At 42.3% G+C, this 20,126-nt stretch overlaps 2 protein-coding genes across 3 annotated transcripts in view; both read right to left on the reverse strand.

The window, feature by feature from the left end:
- The window catches only part of LOC103732077 (tripartite motif-containing protein 30A), a 45,758-nt gene that overhangs the window by 5,313 nt on the left and 20,319 nt on the right, over positions 1-20,126 (reverse strand). Inside the window, exons 1-4 of one of the 2 annotated variants that reach the window (XM_008830600.3) lie at positions 7,827-8,008; positions 3,681-4,156; positions 1,767-1,862; positions 960-1,190 (exon numbers count right to left, since the gene is read on the reverse strand). In XM_008830600.3, the coding sequence (XP_008828822.1) occupies positions 960-1,190; positions 1,767-1,862; positions 3,681-4,103 (750 nt within the window). In that variant the 5' untranslated portion in view covers positions 4,104-4,156; positions 7,827-8,008. Of the gene's footprint in view, positions 1-959; positions 1,191-1,766; positions 1,863-3,680; positions 4,157-7,826; positions 8,009-20,126 lie in introns of those variants that run through there. The other variant, XM_008830601.3, reaches the window with a different exon arrangement.
- LOC103732123 (tripartite motif-containing protein 30A-like) overlaps positions 10,637-20,126 on the reverse strand; it is a 50,909-nt gene continuing 41,419 nt past the window's right edge. The window contains 1 exon segment of the mRNA XM_029562279.1: positions 10,637-10,668. Coding sequence (XP_029418139.1) covers positions 10,637-10,668 — 32 coding nt within the window.

A 20,126-nucleotide genomic window follows, 5' to 3' on the forward strand; every position in this document is an offset into this window, starting at 1 on the left:
TATTTGCTATGCTGTTTCTTTGTTTGTTTGTTTATTGAGATGGGATCTTGCTCTGTGGCTCAGGCTGGCCTGGAATTCACTATAAAGACCAGACTGGCTTCCAGTGTGTGGCGATCTCTTGCCTCTTCCTCAGGAATACTGTGATTACAGGTATATGCCACCATACCTGACTGTAGGCTATGTAAGATAACTAAAAAAGAGATAAAATGGTAAAAAGAATTTGGAAGAGAACTAATAATTTCAGTCACAGCTGAATACTGACATTCAAACTTGTCCTCACTGAGACAGCTGCATATTCCTGTCTGTGGAAACGTCATTCCGATAGCTGACATATGCAATCAACATTAGCACTCATTCAGAGATGAATGGATGACAGTGACATGGTGCACCTACATAAACGATCCATTTAAAAGTGGTAAAAAAGTAGAATACAAATTTTAAATGTCTTAAATAGAACCCCCCCCCCCGCATACACACAAATTGAGTTGACTTCATTAGTCAATTTTATTGAACATTTTAAAAAGTAAAACCAGTAGTTAAAATGTTTTTCAAGAAACTAATGAAAAGAAGGAAAGACTCAGCCCATCCTAGGAGGGAAACATAAACATATCTGGCAACTGGAAGTTCATTCACTGGTCAAGGATTAACTGGAGTGATGGGAATGTGCTTGCGCCGCGCTTAGTAGAGCATCAGAGACAACAGGAGCCAAAAAGTACCCATGGACCTAACAGAGCTTCTCTCCAAGGTTCATTTTTTGCACTGTACTTGATAAATTACTAAAAATGGGATTATCCCCCCTGCTACATTTGTCAGACCTCAGAAACTGATTCAGAAATGAGTTAGTTCAGGGCCCAGAGAACTTCACCATCATTACCAGGAAGGACATAGCAACACACAAGACAAGGAAATAGCTTCCATGTCTCCTGACTCTCAGGTGCTGGGACTTCCTTCAGACTCACCTGCAGCATCTCCATGGTTGCCCCCTGCAACCGACGCTCCAGGTCTGAGATGAAATTTCCCATCAACTTCATCTGCTGGACCTGCTCATCTTCAGATTCTAACAGGACGTTCAAAACATCTTCCTTTTCTTGCTTCAGCTTTTGCAGCTCATTCTTCTCCTCAGAGTCCAGGATGTCTCTCAGTCGTTTAAACTCTTCCTGAACGTTCTGCACATCGCTCTCTATTTTATTCTAATTTAGGGATGTGAAAAGAGAGAGGCATTCAGTCTGTCAGATGGGAGTGTGAGAATATCAGGGGAAATGGGGAGAGAAAAAGGGAAGCGATTCTTCAGGAATCTTTGTCTCACGCAGCTGTCCAAAACTCTCTCTCTCTCTCTCTCTCTCTCTCTCTCTCTCTCTCTCTCTCTCTTTCTCCCTCCCTCCCTCCCTCCCTTCCTCCCTATTCTTTGTGTATCACTCCTCACTTCACTGCTGAACAAGTTGGCAGAACCTGAACCCCAAGAACAGAACCTAGAACTATTCCTAAGTATCTTCTTTCAATAAAGGCATAGTTTGAAAATGTACCACAGGACTGAAACCCAAGACTCTCTATGCATCCTCACCAAAGTCCCTCCCTGTGACCAGTTCCTCAAACTGCTGGGCTGGTTTGTGAGACTGAGGAGTCTCTAGCCCCCAAGGGAACAGATGGACAGGACGAGTCCAAGCCTCTTGGTCTTATCAACTACCAGGGAATAAAGAGGGAGGGAGCTTCTTCCCCAGGTCCTGTCCAGAGAGCTGCCTGACTCCCGTAGGAAGTGTCTGCCATGCCTGCCAGAAAGTTCTCTCTTCTTGGAGGTCATCTTTCCAGTTCTCAAATTCTTTCTTGTTGGTCATCAATTTCTGCAGATTTTCCTGGAGCTTCTCCTGTGAGAGAGAAATTGCAATAGAGTCAAGCTGTGAGCTCTGCCAGATTATTATTTCTACAGCAAGGACAAAATAGCCTTCTGGAAAAAAAGAAAGTCTAAGATTGTTACCATTTTAAGAAAATTTTGACATGATTTATTTACATAAAGTACTTGATTTTTGGTATACAGCACAATCAGTTCTTATATTTATACATACATGATTACCATATAGACAAAGACACCCAACGTTTTTTTCACCAGCAGTCCCACCAAATACAACCCAGAAACTTTGATTCCAACATCAGAGAAATAGGATAATTTTGTTAGTTTCTCAAAACTGTTCTTCAACAGTTCATATACTTCATAAATAATTCTTTGGGTCTACTTTCTTTTCTTTCCTTTCTTTCTTTTTTTTGAGACAGAGTCTCCCTGTAGTCCCAGCTGGCCTGGAACTTGCTATGCAGACCAGGCTGGCCTCGAACTCACAGAGATCTGCCTGCCCCCGCTTTCCGAGTGCCGGGATTAAGTGCATTGTTAATGTTTTCTTATACTTATTTTATCTGTATGAATGTTTTGTCTGCATGTATATGCATACCACATGCATGCCTGCTGCTGGTGAAGCAAAAAGAGGCAAAGGGATGCCCTGGTTCTTGAGCTACAGGTGCTGTGATCAGTATATGGGTGCTGGGAATCAAACCCCGGTTCACTGCAAGGGCAGCAACTCTGAGCCATCTCTTGAGCCATTTAATAACAACTTTATGTTATAAGCCTAGAAGGCAGTCCATGACACCTGCAAATTCTTTTTAACTGCTATAGGACAATTGTTTATTATTTCAGAAATCTGAACAAAAGTGATATAAACATTAAAAAGAAGGCAATCATGAAAGAAATCAGGTTGATTTAAGAAGAAAGCACAGTTTGTAGAAACTTGGATAATGCCAACTAGAATCTACACATTAGAAGAAAATAATAAAGTCACTATCTTCTCATAAACAGATTTTTATTTTGAGAAGAGGTCTCATTACACAGCACATGCTCTCTAAGAACTCTTGTTCCTCTGGCCTCTGAAATATATGCACATGCCAAATACCCAGTTAAACAGATATTCTTTGTATTAGTAGAGGAAAGAACTTGTGTCTTAACCCATCTCATTTATACTTTCTTAAAATATTTAAATAATTAGTTAACTTTGCATGTGCACGTGTGTGCGTGCTGCCACCCCATATATGTCTTGGTAACAGAACTAATCAGCTCTCTCTTTCCATTTTGTGGGTCCTGGGAAGCAGCCTAAGGTCATTAGGTTTGGTGACAGGCCCTTCAGCTTTCTCTCTGGCCTCATATCACTTCCTGTTACACTTAAGACTTAATCAGAACTTTTCATGGACATCAACTCTCAACATTACACAGCAAGCTGTAAAAATATTTCTTCTTGTTCTAGAGTTTATTCTCGGTACCTTCTCTTATAATTCGGTGGAGTGCACAATCATGTCTTCTTCCGGCCTCAGAAGGCAACAAAGGTTGGAAGAAATCGGAGCCTCAATTCTACAAATGGCAGCTGAACTAGCACACAAACTGCAGCGTTCCATCAGGAAATGTTTTATGCTGCGTTTTCCCTCAACTTCTCATTTCTTTCTTTAAACAAATATTTTATTTATTATTTTTATCTTCTGTGTATGAATGTTTTGGCTGCATGTATGTAAGTGTACCATGTACATGTAATGACAGCAGAGCCCAGAAGAGGGTGTCCAATCTCCTGGAATGGAGTCACAGACGGATGTTAGTCGCAGTGTTTTTAACCACCGTGACATCTTTCCAGCCCCAGCTTCTGATTTCTTACCCTGTACTTCTGGGCCACCTCTTCTATGAGTAATGTTTGGTGACCATGGTGCTCCTGAGATCGCTCACAAAGCCAGCAGATGGGCTTCTTGTCGTTCTCACAGAAGAGCTGCAGTTTTTCTCCATGGCGTTCACAGTTGTACACCTTCGGCTCCTCCTCTGGGCCAGACTTGACTGCCTTGATTTTCTCCACTATGTTGGCCACGTGCCGATTAAGCTGCAGACTGGGAAACAGGTAACCCACTCGGCACAAAGGGCAAGTGCCCTTCCCCTGTTGATCTTTGGTGGTGCGATAATTCAATGTGATGCAGTCTCGACAGAAGGTGTGGCCACAGTCTTGTACACTCACAGGTTCTGTCAGCAGCTCCAGACAAATGGGGCAGGTCACCTCCTCCTTTATATTAAGCATGAATTCTGAAGCCATAGGTGCTGTGATCCTGTTCCAGCCTGCTCCTGACACTCTTCCTGCTCAGATGCCTGTGCCATTGGGAAGATGAAAGGGACAAAGTAAGAAAAGGAGGAATAGACTCAACAGTGAGTGTGCAGAAATCAAGTATGGGCCGAGAGAACAGTGAAAGGTAGAGAAACAGCACTAGCATGCTGGGTGCCCACAAACAAAAAACAAAAAAGGGGCTAAAGGGATGGCTCAGTGGGTAAGAGCACCAGCTGCTCTTGCAGAGGACCCAGGTTTGATTCCCAGCACCCACATGGTGACTAACAATTATCCTTAACTCCAGTTCCAGGGGATCCAACACCCTTTTCTGGCCTCTGTGGGCATTTCACAACATAGGAGCACTTATATATGCAGGCAATACACTCATATACATAAAATAAAAATAATAAATAAAATACATTAAAAAGAGGAGAAAAATCATAGAACAGACACAGCAAACACTACTAGAGAGACATACTGTCCCAAATTAGGAAGTGGGGCAATTGGAGGGTTATCCATGAATAACAACTGGGTAGTACAGGGTTTAGGTGATGATTAAATAATTGTAAGGAATTATAAGAAGAGAAGAAATGTTTTTGTATAAGAAACCCCACATATGAAAAGCCTGTCAAGGAAGATCATGTGTCTTACATGGTTTTGAATTTGCCATTGTGACTGGTGCATAGAAAGCTGTCAGGGCTTTTGTGTCATAGAAGCCTGCAAACAGCTATGGCACCCTATCCCTCAGAAGCATAATTAGCCCCCTGAGCTACTGAGCTGGCCTATCTCCCTAAGGGGCAGTATAGGCACTTCTTAAGTCCTGAGCTACTATGGTGCCCTATGTTCCACCATATGTCACCATTAACCAACTTGTTGCCAGTCTCTCAGGGTCAGAGCCACAAGTATGGCCGCCATTCTGAGGTCCCTACTGCTGCTGCAAGGAGAAGGGGCTACACTGCCTTCTACTCTCTTTGTCTGCATTGTGCTGCTATAACAGAATACCCGAGGCTTGGTAGTTTATAAAGAATAATAATTTATTTCTTGCATGTCTAAAATGGAAGAAGTCCACGTTTGAAGGGCCCACATCTAATGAAGCCATATTTGTGTACATGTGTGCATGTGTACTTGGTTTGGTTTAATTATTTACTTATCTCTATATTTATTTATTTGACATGGACTCTCACTATGTAACCCTAGCTGATCTGGAACTCCCAGTGTAGACTAGTTTGGCCTGAAACTCACAGAGATCTGCCTGGCTCTGCCTTCTGAGTATTGGAATTAAAGTCATGCACCGCCAGACCTGGCTAATAAAGGCTTTGGGTTGCATATCTCATGATGGAAAGCAGAAGGGAAAGACAGCATTTGTGCAAGAAGGAGTCCTGGAGAAGCATAGGTGAGGGGCCAAACTAACCTTTTTATCAGGGATTCGCCCCACGGTAGCTAAATCATCCTACAAAATTAGTCCACTCAAGAGGGCTGAAGTATAGCCTCTCTCCTGAATCAAGGAATGAGTTTGCAACATATGAATACTGGATGACACACTCACATCATAGTATGTACTGCCCTGGGCCTCATTCCTTGGTCATCTTGCTGTCTTGCCCTGATTTCCAGGGTTTGAGTTTCTGGAATACATGTTAATTCCTGGATCTCTGATGGTACTCTGAGCTGCTCTGCGATAGGGTCAGATCCATAGAAAGACAACTATATTCATTCTTCCTGAGCCTGAGTTGCAACAGGGCAGCTGAGGGTCTCAGACCACTGTTTGATAGTAGTCTAGATTTACCAGCACTTTCATGATGAACTCATGTACCAGGAGTTAGTTCAGTTCACATCCCACTAACTCCACAAATACTCTGAGCACATGTGCCCTGGAGTACAGTGTTGCTGTGGTGGCCAATAGGCCAATCTAGAGCAAACTAGAACACTTCTGCTGGATTTCACACTGGGAAAAATGAACAAATTAAGTCCAGCAAAATCCTTGAAAATGAGGGTACTAACAAGCTGTATACCTAAACCCTGCAGTTGAGGCCATTGAGACCCTTTAGGCTGTGCCAAAACATTCACACAGCTGACAGAGTTTAAGCTAATGACTTATACCACAGTGCCTACCCAGAACCAGAGTTACCACACCTGACCAAGTGACACCCTTATATCCAATGCCTTATTCTCTCCCCCAGGTGTCACTGACTCTACAGACACTCTGAGCATACGTGCCATGGATCACAGCACTGCTGAGGCTGTCAATAGGCCAATCCAGGCCTATGACCTTAAGACAGACTTGTACTGAACTTCTCAGGAAAATGAAAATATCAAGTCCCCCAGTCCTTTAACTACAGAGGATGCTCACCAGCTGTACTGCTACTGCTGTTGACACACAAGCAGGTCACTTGGACACCTTCAGGCTTTGCCAACACTGATCCCAGCTAACAGAGCTGTGTGACGACTACGCCACTGTGCCTACCAGGAATCAGAGTCACTGGGCCTGGCCAAATGACACCCTTCCATACAGTGTATAAGTCTTTCCCAATAGATGCTAACCTGAAGAGTGTGACGAGATGACTGCTCCGTAAATATGCAGTCATTAACACAGGGACAGAAGAAATACCCTGAAAAAGTAGGAAACATGACCCTATCCAAGGAACACCATAATCCTCTAGTTACTGACTCCAAGAAAAGAGAAATCCAAACTGTCTTGAAAAATGAATTCAAAATAATAATTAAAAAGAAAAACCAGGAAATCAATTATGCAATAGGAAAGAACCACATAGAAACTCTGGAACTGAATAGTTCAATAACCGAAATTGATCCAGAAATACAGGCTTCAACACAGACTCAATGAAGCAGGAGAAGTCATCTACCAACTTGAAGCCTGCTCATCTGACACTTTATCGATGAGCGCATACAAGAGTGAACAGGTACAGGGGATAGCTTTCAGAAAATCAGTGTGCATGTGATGGTATACGAGAAGAGATTTTACAAAGAAGCTGTGGTTCCATGGTATATTCTCTCTCTCTCTCTCTCTCTCTCTCTCTCTCTCTCTCTCTGAACTGAACCCAGAACTTGGGAAGTACCCATCTACTAAGCTACACCGCAAATATTTAAAAAAATTTGACACAGGATGTCATTGCGTTGCCCAGGCAGGCCTTGAACTTGCTCTCCTCCTGCTTCAGCATCCTAGGTAGCTGGAATTACAGCACTGGGCTGTGCTCCCCTTCTCTGTGTCACACAGGGCTCCAGGAGAAGGAAGAACAAGGGTGGTGAATTTTAGACCAACAGTAATCCCCTGTCGGACTTGGTGCTGTGGACTAGATCAGCGATTACATAACAGGCTGCACAGCTTCAAGGCTTCAAAACAATCAGGGGAAAGCGCTGGGAACCAATCCAGAGTCACACAGGCAGAACACCAGGTTTTTCACAAACATGCTTAATAGGTTTCATTTTCAAAGTCAAGAGGCTCTTGTTGGGCCCTGCTGTTGGGGGAAGGGACTATCTTTCCTGCAACACAGGGCTCTAGATCTCTTCACAAAGGTGCAATTCAGAGTAATAGACTGTTAAAGAATAGGCAACTCCAGGTCTGGAAAAAACAACTTGGATTCTCTCAATCTTTAAACCTGGTCTTTCAAAGCCGCCCCTCTCCAGGCCCATCTGGAGAGTGCTCAGCAGGAAGCCGGAAGCCCCTCCCCTTCCTTCCCCTTTTCAGATAACAAAACTCACCCCAGAAAACACAGTGATTTCTTCTGGTTTTCCAACTTGGCCCTCAGCAAATTTGCTCTACACACTATCAGACACAAATGCAAAAGCCATAAATCAGGGACGAGCAAGGCCAGGTGTAGGCCATTAACTCCCCAGGCCTGAAATCAAAGGCTCTCCTTCTTCCGTTGCAGCCTCAGAAAGAATGAAAGTTAAATCGTTGAGGGCGGGAGTAAAAACATAAACTACAGAACTTTGTACCAATGGGATGCGTCCACGTAATTATCTAGACTCCTACCACCAGAGGGAGCTTCCAGAAAAAGCTGCAGTGCGTTTCCCAAGTGACCTGGTACCAGGAAAGACTCCACTATCCTTTAATGCTTTTTTTCAAGAGTTGACCAACTGTCTTGCTTGGCAGATGTGGCCCAAAAAGGAGAAGCAAACTTAGTGACAGAGAATTGCAATATTCCCCTGAAGTTGAACAGCGGGCACAGAACAGAAAGGAAGCTGCAGATCAGGGCAGATGCCAGGCAGTCAGGCTTTCCCACCCAGCCAGTGCAGGGTGTTAAGGATTTATCTGGAGAGCCATGCAGAAATACTACCTTATTGCATTTATAGCACTTGCATTCACAAACTGCAAAGAGCTCCCCAACTGCTCCCTGCTGTCTTCTCCACATTATGTATTATATGTTGAATATTCAAAGGTTTTTTGTTTTGTTTCATTTTGTTGTTGTGTTGTTTTGTCAGGGAGTGTTGAACTGGACCATCCTTCAATCTACAAGTGGTTGTTAGCTGCCATATGGGTGCTGGGATTCAAACCCAGGTCCTCTGCACAAGCAGCCTTTGCTCTTAACTGCTGAGCATCTCTGCAGCCCCTGATTTATAATTTGAAAAAAAATGTGATTTCATAATCTAGTTATTCTACTTCTTAAAAAAAAGGGAGGAATAGTTTGGAAGTGAACTGATATACATTCTTCATCCTCTTTTTAGGAAACAGTGTCAAGCTTGTTACTCTGTAGCCCAGGCTGGGCTCAGATGCGCAGCCCGCAGGCTGCCTCAGTCTTTCAAGTACTGGGATTGCAGGTATGATCCACCATTCCAAGTTGTGATGTACACTCTTCTTTTTTCTTTCTTTTTTTTGAAACTTGGTCTCCCTGTAAACCTCAGCTGGCCTATAACCTGCTATGGAGACCAGGTTGTCTCTCATCTCACAGAGATCCACCTGCCTCTACCTCCAGAGAGCTGGGATTAAAGGCACGTGCCACCATCTCAGTCTGATAAACAATCGTAAATAACATTTATTTTAGTCACAGTGATGACAACTCCAACATTAATAGACTCTACATTGGATTACCATCTACATGTCAGAAACAACTTTCTAATAGTATTCTGTTGTTTGTGGAAAACTTATAAGTATTTTCATGGTTAATTTTAGTTTGAATATCACAGAATTTAGTTACTTGATAAGGACCAATATGTAGCAACACAAAAATTGCCATCCAATGTGAAAAAGAAGAAGTGTACAGACTTATATGACAAAGAGTCGTGGTTCCAGTTATCTGTGAACCTGATGGCAAGAATTCAGTAAAGTCACCCCACATCCCCCATTTGCCCGCTGCTGATGGCACACCAATACAGTACACATCTCTCAGTAATTAACAGAACAAGTACTTACTGAGCCACATTTATGTATGTTTTATATTTAGTGAATATCTTCTCTTTTTTTAAAATTGGCTCAGTGGTTAAGAACACTGGTTGTTCTCACAGGGGACCCGGGTTTGAATCCCAGCACCCACATGGCAGGAAACAACTGTCCACAACTCCAGTTCCAGGGGATCTGACAGCCTCTTCTGTCCTCCACGGGCATTGCATGACATGGGTGCACTTACCTATATGTAGGCAATACACGCATACACATAAAATAAAAATAATAAATAAAAAAATATTGTACTTATTCATCTTACATTTGTGTCTGGGCCAGTGGGTACCCACAGCATGTATGTAGAGATCGCAGGATAAAGTTTATGAATCAGTTCTCTTTTTGTACCATCTGGGTCCAGGGAATCAAACTTAAGTCATGAGGGGTTGGTGGCAAGGGCTTTTACATGCTGAACCATTCTGACAGTCTGTACTTATTTTCTTACACTGAACTAAGGTACAATATCTGTATCAAAATTGTAAGAAAGTAAGTACAACCATTTAAGTAAGTTATTCAAGTTACACAGGTGACATGTGAAGACACAAGAATTGAACTTGGATACTCTGAACACATAGTTTGTATTCTTCTTGGCAACATTTATGGTACTTTCTCTTTAATTCCCTGATGAAGTATCAAGTTAAACTTAACTGCTCCTCCTCATTTAGAAACCAGACCTCTATACATAATCTTTAAACTAATAAAAGTTGTTGAAAAACTTTATCTTTTCTCAATGGGAGAGAGAAAGGTTGTAGAGATATGGTGGAGGCCAGGCTAGAAGGTTAGTGATAGATAAGCTCCTTAGCATGCACATGACCCTGGGCCTGGTCTCAAAAAAGAAAAAGAAAGAGAAGAGGAGGAACGGGATGAGGAAAAGCAGGGCTAAGAATGGAATTACCTCACTTAACCAGGGATCAGCCATTTCCTTTGGGTATACGGGAAATGTTGAATTACTATTCTCTTATTGACAAGCAAGGGATTGAGAAGATAGGTTTCTGGGAAATGCATAGATCTTAATTCCTATTTGTGGGAGAGGGACATTCAAATCGAAAGACTGAAGACAGCAAAGAAAATGTTTGAATGGTGCTCTTGAGATACACACCAAGGTAAGGGGCACTGTGTAGAAAGGGGTGAGGGTTTAGAAGTTGGGCCAGCACACTGCCATTGGCTGTTGACACTCCATAGGATTAAAATATGGAAAAACTCTTTTTGAAAAGGAACATGAAGAGAATCTATAGATGAGAATTCTGTTGTTAACATCATAAAATGAGAGAATAAGAACCCTGTAGTCTAGGAAAATTCCAACACAGGGGGAGGAAGAGTCAGACAGAGGGCAAGACTGGCATCATGGGTGACGCTACACTCCAGAAAAGCCTTGTTTGTGGACCCTTGCTGTGTCCCTAAAACCCAGTAGCCACATTGATAATGGCTACTAAGTGCAACATCAGAACTAAAATGACACATGAAGCCAACTTTTTACTTTGAAGGAGATATGGACTTGGCACATCTACTATCATTTAACCCCAGGAGTCAAACATATTCTCTAGACAAGCTACCTCCCAACAATATTTCCAGGATTGGATAGCTGGGGAGCCCAGGGCATGCTCTCCAAATCCTGGACCTGGGAATGAAAACTTGATGTCTAGTCAATGTTTGGAGAGTTGCTTCAAGTCAGCAAACAAATTTACACAATTCAGTAAAGGACTAAATATAAGCTCATTTATAATATTATGAGAAGAACGGTAATAAGACTGTGAGATGGAAGTGGAAACTTTGTTCTGAAGTCACAGGAGGCAGAATACTGCAAATACTGTCTGTTATGTGTATATTGGAAGAAGCAACAGGAGCCTTAAACCAGGAAGAGCACTAGTGATAAGCTGATATACCGTTCAAGGCTCACTGAATGACCAGAGGTTCCTTCATATAAATTCCAAAAGTAATAGAAAGTTATTGAAAAGATTTTCCTTCATCTTGTCATTGCCAAAGAGAATGGAATTGTAGAGATGTGGAGACATGAGGCAAATAACTCAGTGACAGAGCACTTCCTCAGCATGTATAAGGCCCTCGGTTCCATCTCTAGCACTGACAAAAATGAATCAGTCATTTTATTTGGATGTATATGAAATGATAACTCTCTTCTCTGGTAAACAAACAAGGGATTGGCAAATATACGATTTGAGAAAATGCATACATCCTTCTCTTTATGACTGAAGGAAATTCAAACAGAAAGGCTGTAGACAGAAACAAAAAAGTTAAAATGGCATCCATGAGACCAGGTGTGTCACCTACACCCTAAGGTAGGGTTACTGCACAGAAGTGAGTGAGGGCTTAACTATCATTGAGCCTGCATTCTGCCATTGGCTCTTTCCATCCCATAGAGTTAAAATACCAAAAATGTATATTAGGAAAGGAACATGCCAAGACTCCACAGATGAGAGCAGCATGGTTGGAAATAACATAAAATGAGAGAGTTCGAGCCCCATGGTCTAGGAAAACTCCAAAATGACTGAGAGGAATAGTCAGAGATAGGGTCAAGACAGGAATTCTGGATGCTCATCAAAGACATTGTATGTGGGCCCTTTCTGCATTCCTATAACCCAGTAACTACATTGGGATGATAATTTGTATTCTTGCTAACATCATGAGCTACATATGAGTATGTGGTGCATATCATCCTCTGAAAGTAATGTGGCTTTGGTGCATCTTCCTCCATTTAACCAGAAGAGCCGGGCAGATTTTCTAGACATGTCTACCTCCAGGACACCCTGTTGACCATCCTGATTCTGGCATGGAAATTCAATTATCAACTGACTTTTCAATGTTATTTGTAAGCCAAACTGTGGTCTGTTTCTTTCAGTCTGTGCCATGCGAATTGCAGAAAAATTACACAGTTAGTAGGTGTCATATGAAAGATAAAATACATCCTTATTTGTGATATATAAATTGAATTCTAAGAAGAAAATGAGACGAAAGACAGAGGAATATTGGAGAAATATGCTGTGTATGTGTATGGGAAGAAACAGCATGAGTCTTAGGATGTGAGGCCTGATACAGAAATAAGCTGTGAAAGACACTGAGTTCCTTATAGTACTGTGACTTTTCCTTACCCTAGTAGTATTGGACTTCTGTTAGCTCTGGAATGATAAAAGTTTATAATATTAAATATAAGCCAATAGATCAACATGATAATATTGATCTCTTCTTTGGATTAGGGAAAGAACTGGAAGCTATGAGTGGGTAGTGGATGAATGGACATTTCCCATTCAATATGACATTACTGTCACAACATATCTCTTCTTCTGTGTCCTTCAAGCCACACTTAGAAACTTCACTCTCTTCTCTCTTCAGCCCCTGCCACCTCTGGAATCTCACACCAAACCACTTAATTTAGCTCTCCTCATCTTGAAACACTTCCAAGCATCTGTCTCAGATCAGGAGCTCAGAGCACTCTTTGTCCTTTGGGGATAGATTTTTGCTTCTTCATTCTCATAATCTAACTCCTAGAGATGAAAAATATTGATCTCTGCGACGGACCAGCCCAGACCGGAGCACTCAGTCCGACGGGAACAGGGAATCGGAGAGTGGGCAAGGATTCGGCAAGTGACAGACACAACACAAGAGATGGTTGATGATCTGAATGTAATTTTCTAAAGTGGAGCATCAGATTTTATACAAGTTACAGAACAAGATTGTGCAGGCACCAGGTTGATTTCATGGTTAATCATTTTGTTAGAAATACAATTCAAAATCAAAGCAATACAGTATAGTGTGGAGTGTTCTTATCTAATTAATCAGGTGCTTAGAATATTTGTCCTTTTCCCTTAGTGGTTTGGCAACATCAGCTACTTATAAATTTCATGGTTGGTAATTTTATGGTTCCGTTTTCTCAATTTTATCTTACTTCTGAGGTTTTGATGGCCAAGGCCAATGACTAGGTCAGTGAAGTTGTAAAATAGCATCTTCCTTATTAACTCCATATAACTTCAAAGGCTTGTATCTCTAATCCATATTTTCCTATTATTTCTTTCCATGTTTCTTATACTGCCTGTAATTGTTCAAGTATACTGTGCTATGCTGACTTGTAGTAAAGGCACCAAGGTGGTCTGGCTCTAGCTAACCTATCCATAAACTATAGTGAATGCCATGAAACTTTCCATCCTTGACTATTTACCCATCTATTATTTCCTTCATAAACTCCTGTATGAGGAAGTGGTTCATCAGTGGGCTCAGGGATTCTGAATATGCTCTCCTTTCCCTTAAGGGGATGCCATAGCCTACCTCTCGCTAACTCGTAGGCAATTCCAAAGTCTGTCTTAACTGTAGGCAGCAATCTTCTTTCAGTATCCCTTTGATCTCCTTGAGTCAACTCTAGGGACTGAAGCAGGGGGATTATATACTAATAATTCTTCTTGCTGTAACTTATCTAGAATTTTCCAAGGTTGCCTATTCTTAGCTAGTTTACTTATTGCTTGAAACAAGAGAGGAGCATTTGGAGGAAGTCTAATATCGGGAAACTGAGTTCCCAGGAAATCATCCATATCTAGTCTCTCTTCAGGTGGGCCTAATGACCTGAGTAGGTACAAAGCAGTTCCTCCATGAGGAAAGAACAGGAATAAAGACAGGAACTAAAGCAGAACAGCCAAGGACACAGCATGCTTTTTTAACACAGCCATTCTCCGGGAAGCATTCTTCCTCTGAAGTTTTCTTAGCCTCGACCCACGGAGAGTTCCTCACACAGGCTCCACTGGAGGTGGCATGACAGATTTCCATGCCTCAGAATTTGTGACCCCTGACCACCACGGACTAGGTACTATCTCTTCATTGTATAGATGTACTTAAATTCTTCAGAGGACACTGAGAACAGAGAGTGAGGATAGACTACTGTTGGATAGGTGTGTCCTCCTAAAGAACTAGCACTGAACCCTTAGAGACTCTGTAGACAGAGGGGGAGATAGTCACTCCTCCAATCCAATCAGTCAGCTTCAATTGCATGAGAGGGTAAGTCTAAGGACAGGCACAGAAGAAGCCAGGAGGCAGTGGGAAGTTGCCATCTTGGGTGGTGCTTGGATGAGTATGGAGCTGAAAGCTCAGCTGAGATGTAGGGGAAACAGCCCACGGGTGTATGCCTTTGTAAGTAACTTTCTTCCGGACATCATAAACTATACAAAAATCCCCGAATAGATGCATTGTGTTGGCTTTGTTGGTAGGGCATAGGGACACTGCAGGGCCTAGCAGCCAAGAGAGGGCACGCAGGTCTTCCAGGGGAGAACGTGGCTTTACAAATTGGTGTGGTTGGACTGGATACTCAGGATAGGACAAACCACAGGAGTTTCAGAAGAGCAATACGATGTCTCTGATAGGGAGAAAGGCTGAAGCAAAGTTGGGGGAAGGGAGAGTGCGGACAATCCCCATAAAATTAATGGGATTAGCAGTACTCACATGGATTATGTGATGGATAATAAAATATGTAACTAAAATGAGGTTGCCTATGCAAATGCTGATGAATTCAATGGGGGAAATCCGCAGGTGGCCGCCATCCCGTAAATGATATAAAATAGCTCAGTTGCTTAAGTGATGGGGGTCACCACCACATATGTATGAAAATTAAGGATTGTGGAAGGTCTTGAAAAAATTTTACAGGCCATGGAAACAAAATAGGAATTTAAAAAAAAAAAAAAAAAAAAAAAAAAAAAAAAAAAGCTGCTGAAGCCTCTTGGGCCTGCTGTGCATAATAAAAGACTGGTGGGAGGCAGAGACTATAGTCCCAGGGGAGACTGAAAAGGCTGAGGAGTTATTGGCAAATTCAGTATCGGCCTCAGAACTGCGTGATGACAAAGGAAATGACCTAGAAATAAAAATAGCTAAAGATGCCCCTCAGATTCAACCTTTAATATAAAAAGAGAAAAAAAAGTCACGTTTCAACCTGCTGATAATAGCTTAACAATACTGTAGCCAGCAGAAAATACTCCACACTGTAGTTGAGGATATAGGACATGAGAGCAAATGATATTAGTTTAAGTCCTTCAGAAGTGTTGTGCCCAGAGAATGGACCCCCAAGAATAACCACGGAATCCAGAGGGCATGCAAGAACAAAGAGTCTTTATTTGGGCTTAAGCTCAGCTCGGGTTCTCAGACCTCACCAATGCAATGGATCTGTGCTGAGAGCCCCGATTGCAGGGGGAGGAAGCCTTTTAGCCTTTAGACCAGTGGAGGAGGGGAATAACAGAGTCACATCTTGATTGGTCCGAGGAGCCCATGCACACCAACACACTTTTGAATTGATTGGTTACAAGGGATGCAGTCCTGGGGTTTTCTTATTGGCGGGTGCTACCCTCAGAGCTATAGAATGTGCTGACTGTTATCTGTGAGGCCAGAAGTCTCTGTTCTTCCCTTATAAGGCTGCTATATGCCTGGGCCTGCTTGATCTATAGCCTCCTGGGGTGGGGGTAGTAGGTGGAGCTTATGACATGCCTGGACAGGTCCAGGCTTGCCTGAAACTAGTCAAAATGGGGTCAGTGCAGTTTGTCCTCTCAGCCTAGCAATCAAGTGGTTTACAGAAGCAAGAAAGAGCTGTTATTCCTAAAGAGGGGTAGGGGTCTCAGGAGTCCAGGGCAGGGGGCCACGGAGGAGGGTTTCACAGGAGCATCACGGCTGAGTTATATAACCATCCATCTGTCTTTGAGACATAGGCTGTTTAACCTAGGCCAGTACGGGGGAGAGCAGTCCCTAATGGAATGGCTTGTGCAAGGCATTAAAGATACATGGTCACCACCAGTGGAGGCTTCCATGGTTAGCAGGGGTTGGAGGATCATCAAAAAGGGGCAGGTGTTACTGAGAGAACTAGGTATAAGGAAAGCAATATATGATGCCAAGTTTGCTGGGCCACATAGGACTGCGTTCACCAGAGCTAAAAGGAAAAAAAGAAGTTTAATTCAACAGGGACCTCGAGAAGGGTATGGAGCTTTAATGGTTTTACTAAGTCCCTTAATGGGACAGGATCTTTGAAAAGTAAGGCTTTGGCAGATCTAAGTGACTCAAACCAGCATGTAAATGTGCTTGTAAAATAATAGAACAACCTACAAAAGATATAAAAAAGACAAGGCAGAAAAAGAGGTCCGTTTGGGTCACTCAAAGACAAATGTGGCAAGATTTATGTCTAGCCCAAGTTCCTAAAGAAAAAATTGACAAAAAACTAAATTCTGTACTAAGGAGTTTTTGGAAGGCTTTAAAACCTGAAAAACAGTTCACAAACAGGCATAGAAAAGATAAAAACTGTCCCAAGGGTGGTTAAAGATTAAACAAGGTACATTTCTCTCCTGAGAAAGGCTATACTAGGTGTTGAGGCAGTTTTTGCTAGAAGGGCCTCTCCCAGCAACCATGTATGATCAATGGAGAAATGGCAGATATGGCCACAGCCAGGAGGCAAACCCAGGGCCTACTTGACTTGGGGAAGCAACAGGCACAGCGGGATAAGAGGGACCCTCTGCCTCCTTAGCCCAGTGCAGGGTCAGACAATGTGAGCCAGCACTTATGAGTTTATGAAGGATAAAAAGGTACAGAGAGACTCCATGTAAAATCCTCAGAATGTAGAATGAGTCCCAAAGGATAACTAAAGAGAGCAAAGAACTAACCAAGTTAATGCCTCTTATCCATGCTATGGTACCCAGCAGAGATCTGTGGAGAATTAATACAAATGGATGAAGTCTTTCCATACTTTGTTAGACCACGTCTATGTCTGATTTAATATATAATGTTAACCTCTGTTTTAAGATGTGAAACCAACTGAGAGCTCTCAAGTATACCCAAAGAAACAGAGGCCAGCTATAGCTATAAAATTCTTTGGAGCTTTATGGTTGGGTAAGACACAAGTGATACCCACTGAAATGGTTGGGAAAAGTCTACAACAGCCTAATCCTGTATGAAAATAAAAATAAAGGCTCCAAAAATTGTACAATTGTTAAGTAAAAATTATAATACCAGGGGTGGGTTGCCCCCTTATGAACTGATGGCCAAAGAGAGTCTAGAGGTCCTTGAATTAACAAAGGCTATTGCCACTAATGTTGTTGTACACCAGGAAAGGTTGGTAAGTCCATGTTGCTGAAGACAGTGCATGATGTAAGCATGGGAGGAGAGACAGAGCCAAGACTAAGCTGAAAACTCCCTGCCACTGGATGGATGGCTTTCATAGTGTCAGAAGGTGCTATGCAGATGACTAGGGGAGAAGGGCCCCTATAATTCTGCTGAACAATGGACCCTGGGTGCTGTATGCTATTGACATGCCAAACAATGCCTGGTGGTACAATAATGGCTCAAGCAATGTGTGTACAACTGACAAATTTCTAGCTGGATAAGGCCTGCTCCCAGGGGGTGGAACATACCTCTGGCACTGTACACCAGGCCAGCCCCCTGTGTCAGGGAAGCTGCTACAAGTATTTTGTTTGATAACTATGGTACACCTGCTACAGTATCTTCTAAGCATTTGTATTTACACCCATGTTTGTTTAAATGTGCCTGCTTCTTTCCATTTGTCTTTATAGTAGGGGAGACACCACTGAGATGGCTCAACAGCCATGTCTTGAAAAACTGATGATGGGGAGGCCCAGGAGTTCAAGTTCTTTCCACAATAAAAGAAAGATCATCCTGCATCTGTCAACCTCTCCAAGGCTCAGGGACTTGTGGAAGATTGGTGGAAAAGATTGTGAGAGCTGGAGCAAGGAGTGGAGTGTTGGATAGGTGTGTCCTCCAAAAGAACTAGCACTGACCCCTAAGAGACTCCTTAGACAGGGGGGTAGACAGTCACCTCTCCCACTCAATTGGTCAGCTTCAACTGTGGAGGGTGGGTCTAAGGAAAGGCACAGAGGAAGCTGGGAGGCATCAGGAAGTCACTATCTTGGGCAGTCCTCTGATGAGTGCAGAGCTGAAAGCTCAGCTGAGATGTAGGGGAAAGAGCCCATGGGTACATGCCTTTGTAAGTAACTCTCTTCTGGACTTCATAAACTATACAAAAAACCTGAATAGAATGCATTGTGTTGGTTTTCTCAGTTGGGCATAGGGACAGCATGGAGCCTGGGAGCCAAAAGAGTGCAAGCAGTCCTCCCAGGAGAGAATGTGGCTTTACAACTGCTAACTATGGAGACATGAGAAATTAATTCATGTCTTCCTCCCGTTTACTTTCTATGTGATGATGGAAAAGTCTTAACCTCTCAGAAGTAGAGTATCTCCCTACTAAAATCAAACAAAGAGAGTCTCCCAGTCTACTGGCCAGAACTCCAAGGAAATGATGAATTTTAAAACAAAACAACAATAGAATTTCAAAAAAAAAAAAAAAAAACACTGTGTAGAAAAGTCACTTTCATGTATGTGGGTTCCCCGGAAAGTAGTCAAAAGTCAGTGTGGAGAACCTATTCCTGGGTGCTCCAGGCATATCACATATGGAAAACACACCCAGAGAAATCTAAGACCTTCAAAGCCTGTCATCAACATGGAGACTCTCAGGTAGCATCTAATTTTTCAAGATCTCGTGTTAAAATGACAAACATTTGGAAGAGAGAAACACCATATATTAATAAGATCTCCATGTTAGGAAATACACTTCATATAACCATGTGACTATGTGATTTTTGGGTATGAGGATACCCTCTTTCCACACTCCCCTAATGTTACCAAGATGGATCAGTAGTTTACACCTGGGCCCAAATATTGAGCCCAGAGGTTCAAGACTGATTTTGTAAATCTAAATATAACCACAAAGAGATGCTATCTCTCTTTTGTTCTCAGGAGAAAAATACAAATATATACCAATTGTTGCAATGGACCATCTTTGCACTTGGCAGACACAGAGGGCCTATCCCATCTACAATGAACCAAGCACCTGTTAAATTTGAGAACAGAGCTAGATGCAGGCATGTAAGGTTATAGGAAGCCAGGCATTCCCTAGGGCAAGATGAGCCTAAAAAAAATTTTTTTTTTAATTAGAAGAAGCATTTCATTACTACAGCATTAACCTATTCAATAACATTTTTCTGAGCTAGGGTACATCTCTTTCAAAATTGGCTGTACATTTTTAGGTTTACAGAGGAATTATTACGCTTGTACAATCTTTTACTGATTATAAACTATACAATCTTTTATAAACTCTATAAGACATAAAATTAAATAAGGTTTTAACATTTAAAAAAGATCTCCACTTCGTTGTTAAAATACACAGTTTCATACAGAAAAATTCATTTTAAGGCAATTGACATTGAACATTGAGACCATGCATTTCTAATCTCTATACATATGACTATTACTGGTCACAGTCGCTTACTTTCTGAGTTCCTTGGCATCTGAGCATGAATATAAACTCGTCAGATAGACAGCCTTCCTCTCCCACTAGAGCCTCCGTACTCTGCCATCCCTGCCACTGTCCACTATGCTGTCAGCAACCCCATCCATTCCCCCCTATCTGCCCTTCTGGCAAATCTAGTCAGCCAGAGGTCCCTGTTCCAGGAGGATCAGCTGTTCCTCATCTACGGCAATCCATTGTCAGTATTCCTTTGGATAGAATTGGGGTCTGCTGTTCATTTTTCCAGTAGTATGTTGGGTTACTATCTGGAAGAGCCTTTATCCATCCTGGCCAACAACTC

Source organism: Nannospalax galili, unplaced genomic scaffold, assembly GCF_000622305.1.
Source record: "Nannospalax galili isolate Female #2095 unplaced genomic scaffold, S.galili_v1.0 scaffold635, whole genome shotgun sequence".
Classification (NCBI taxonomy): domain Eukaryota; kingdom Metazoa; phylum Chordata; class Mammalia; order Rodentia; family Spalacidae; genus Nannospalax; species Nannospalax galili.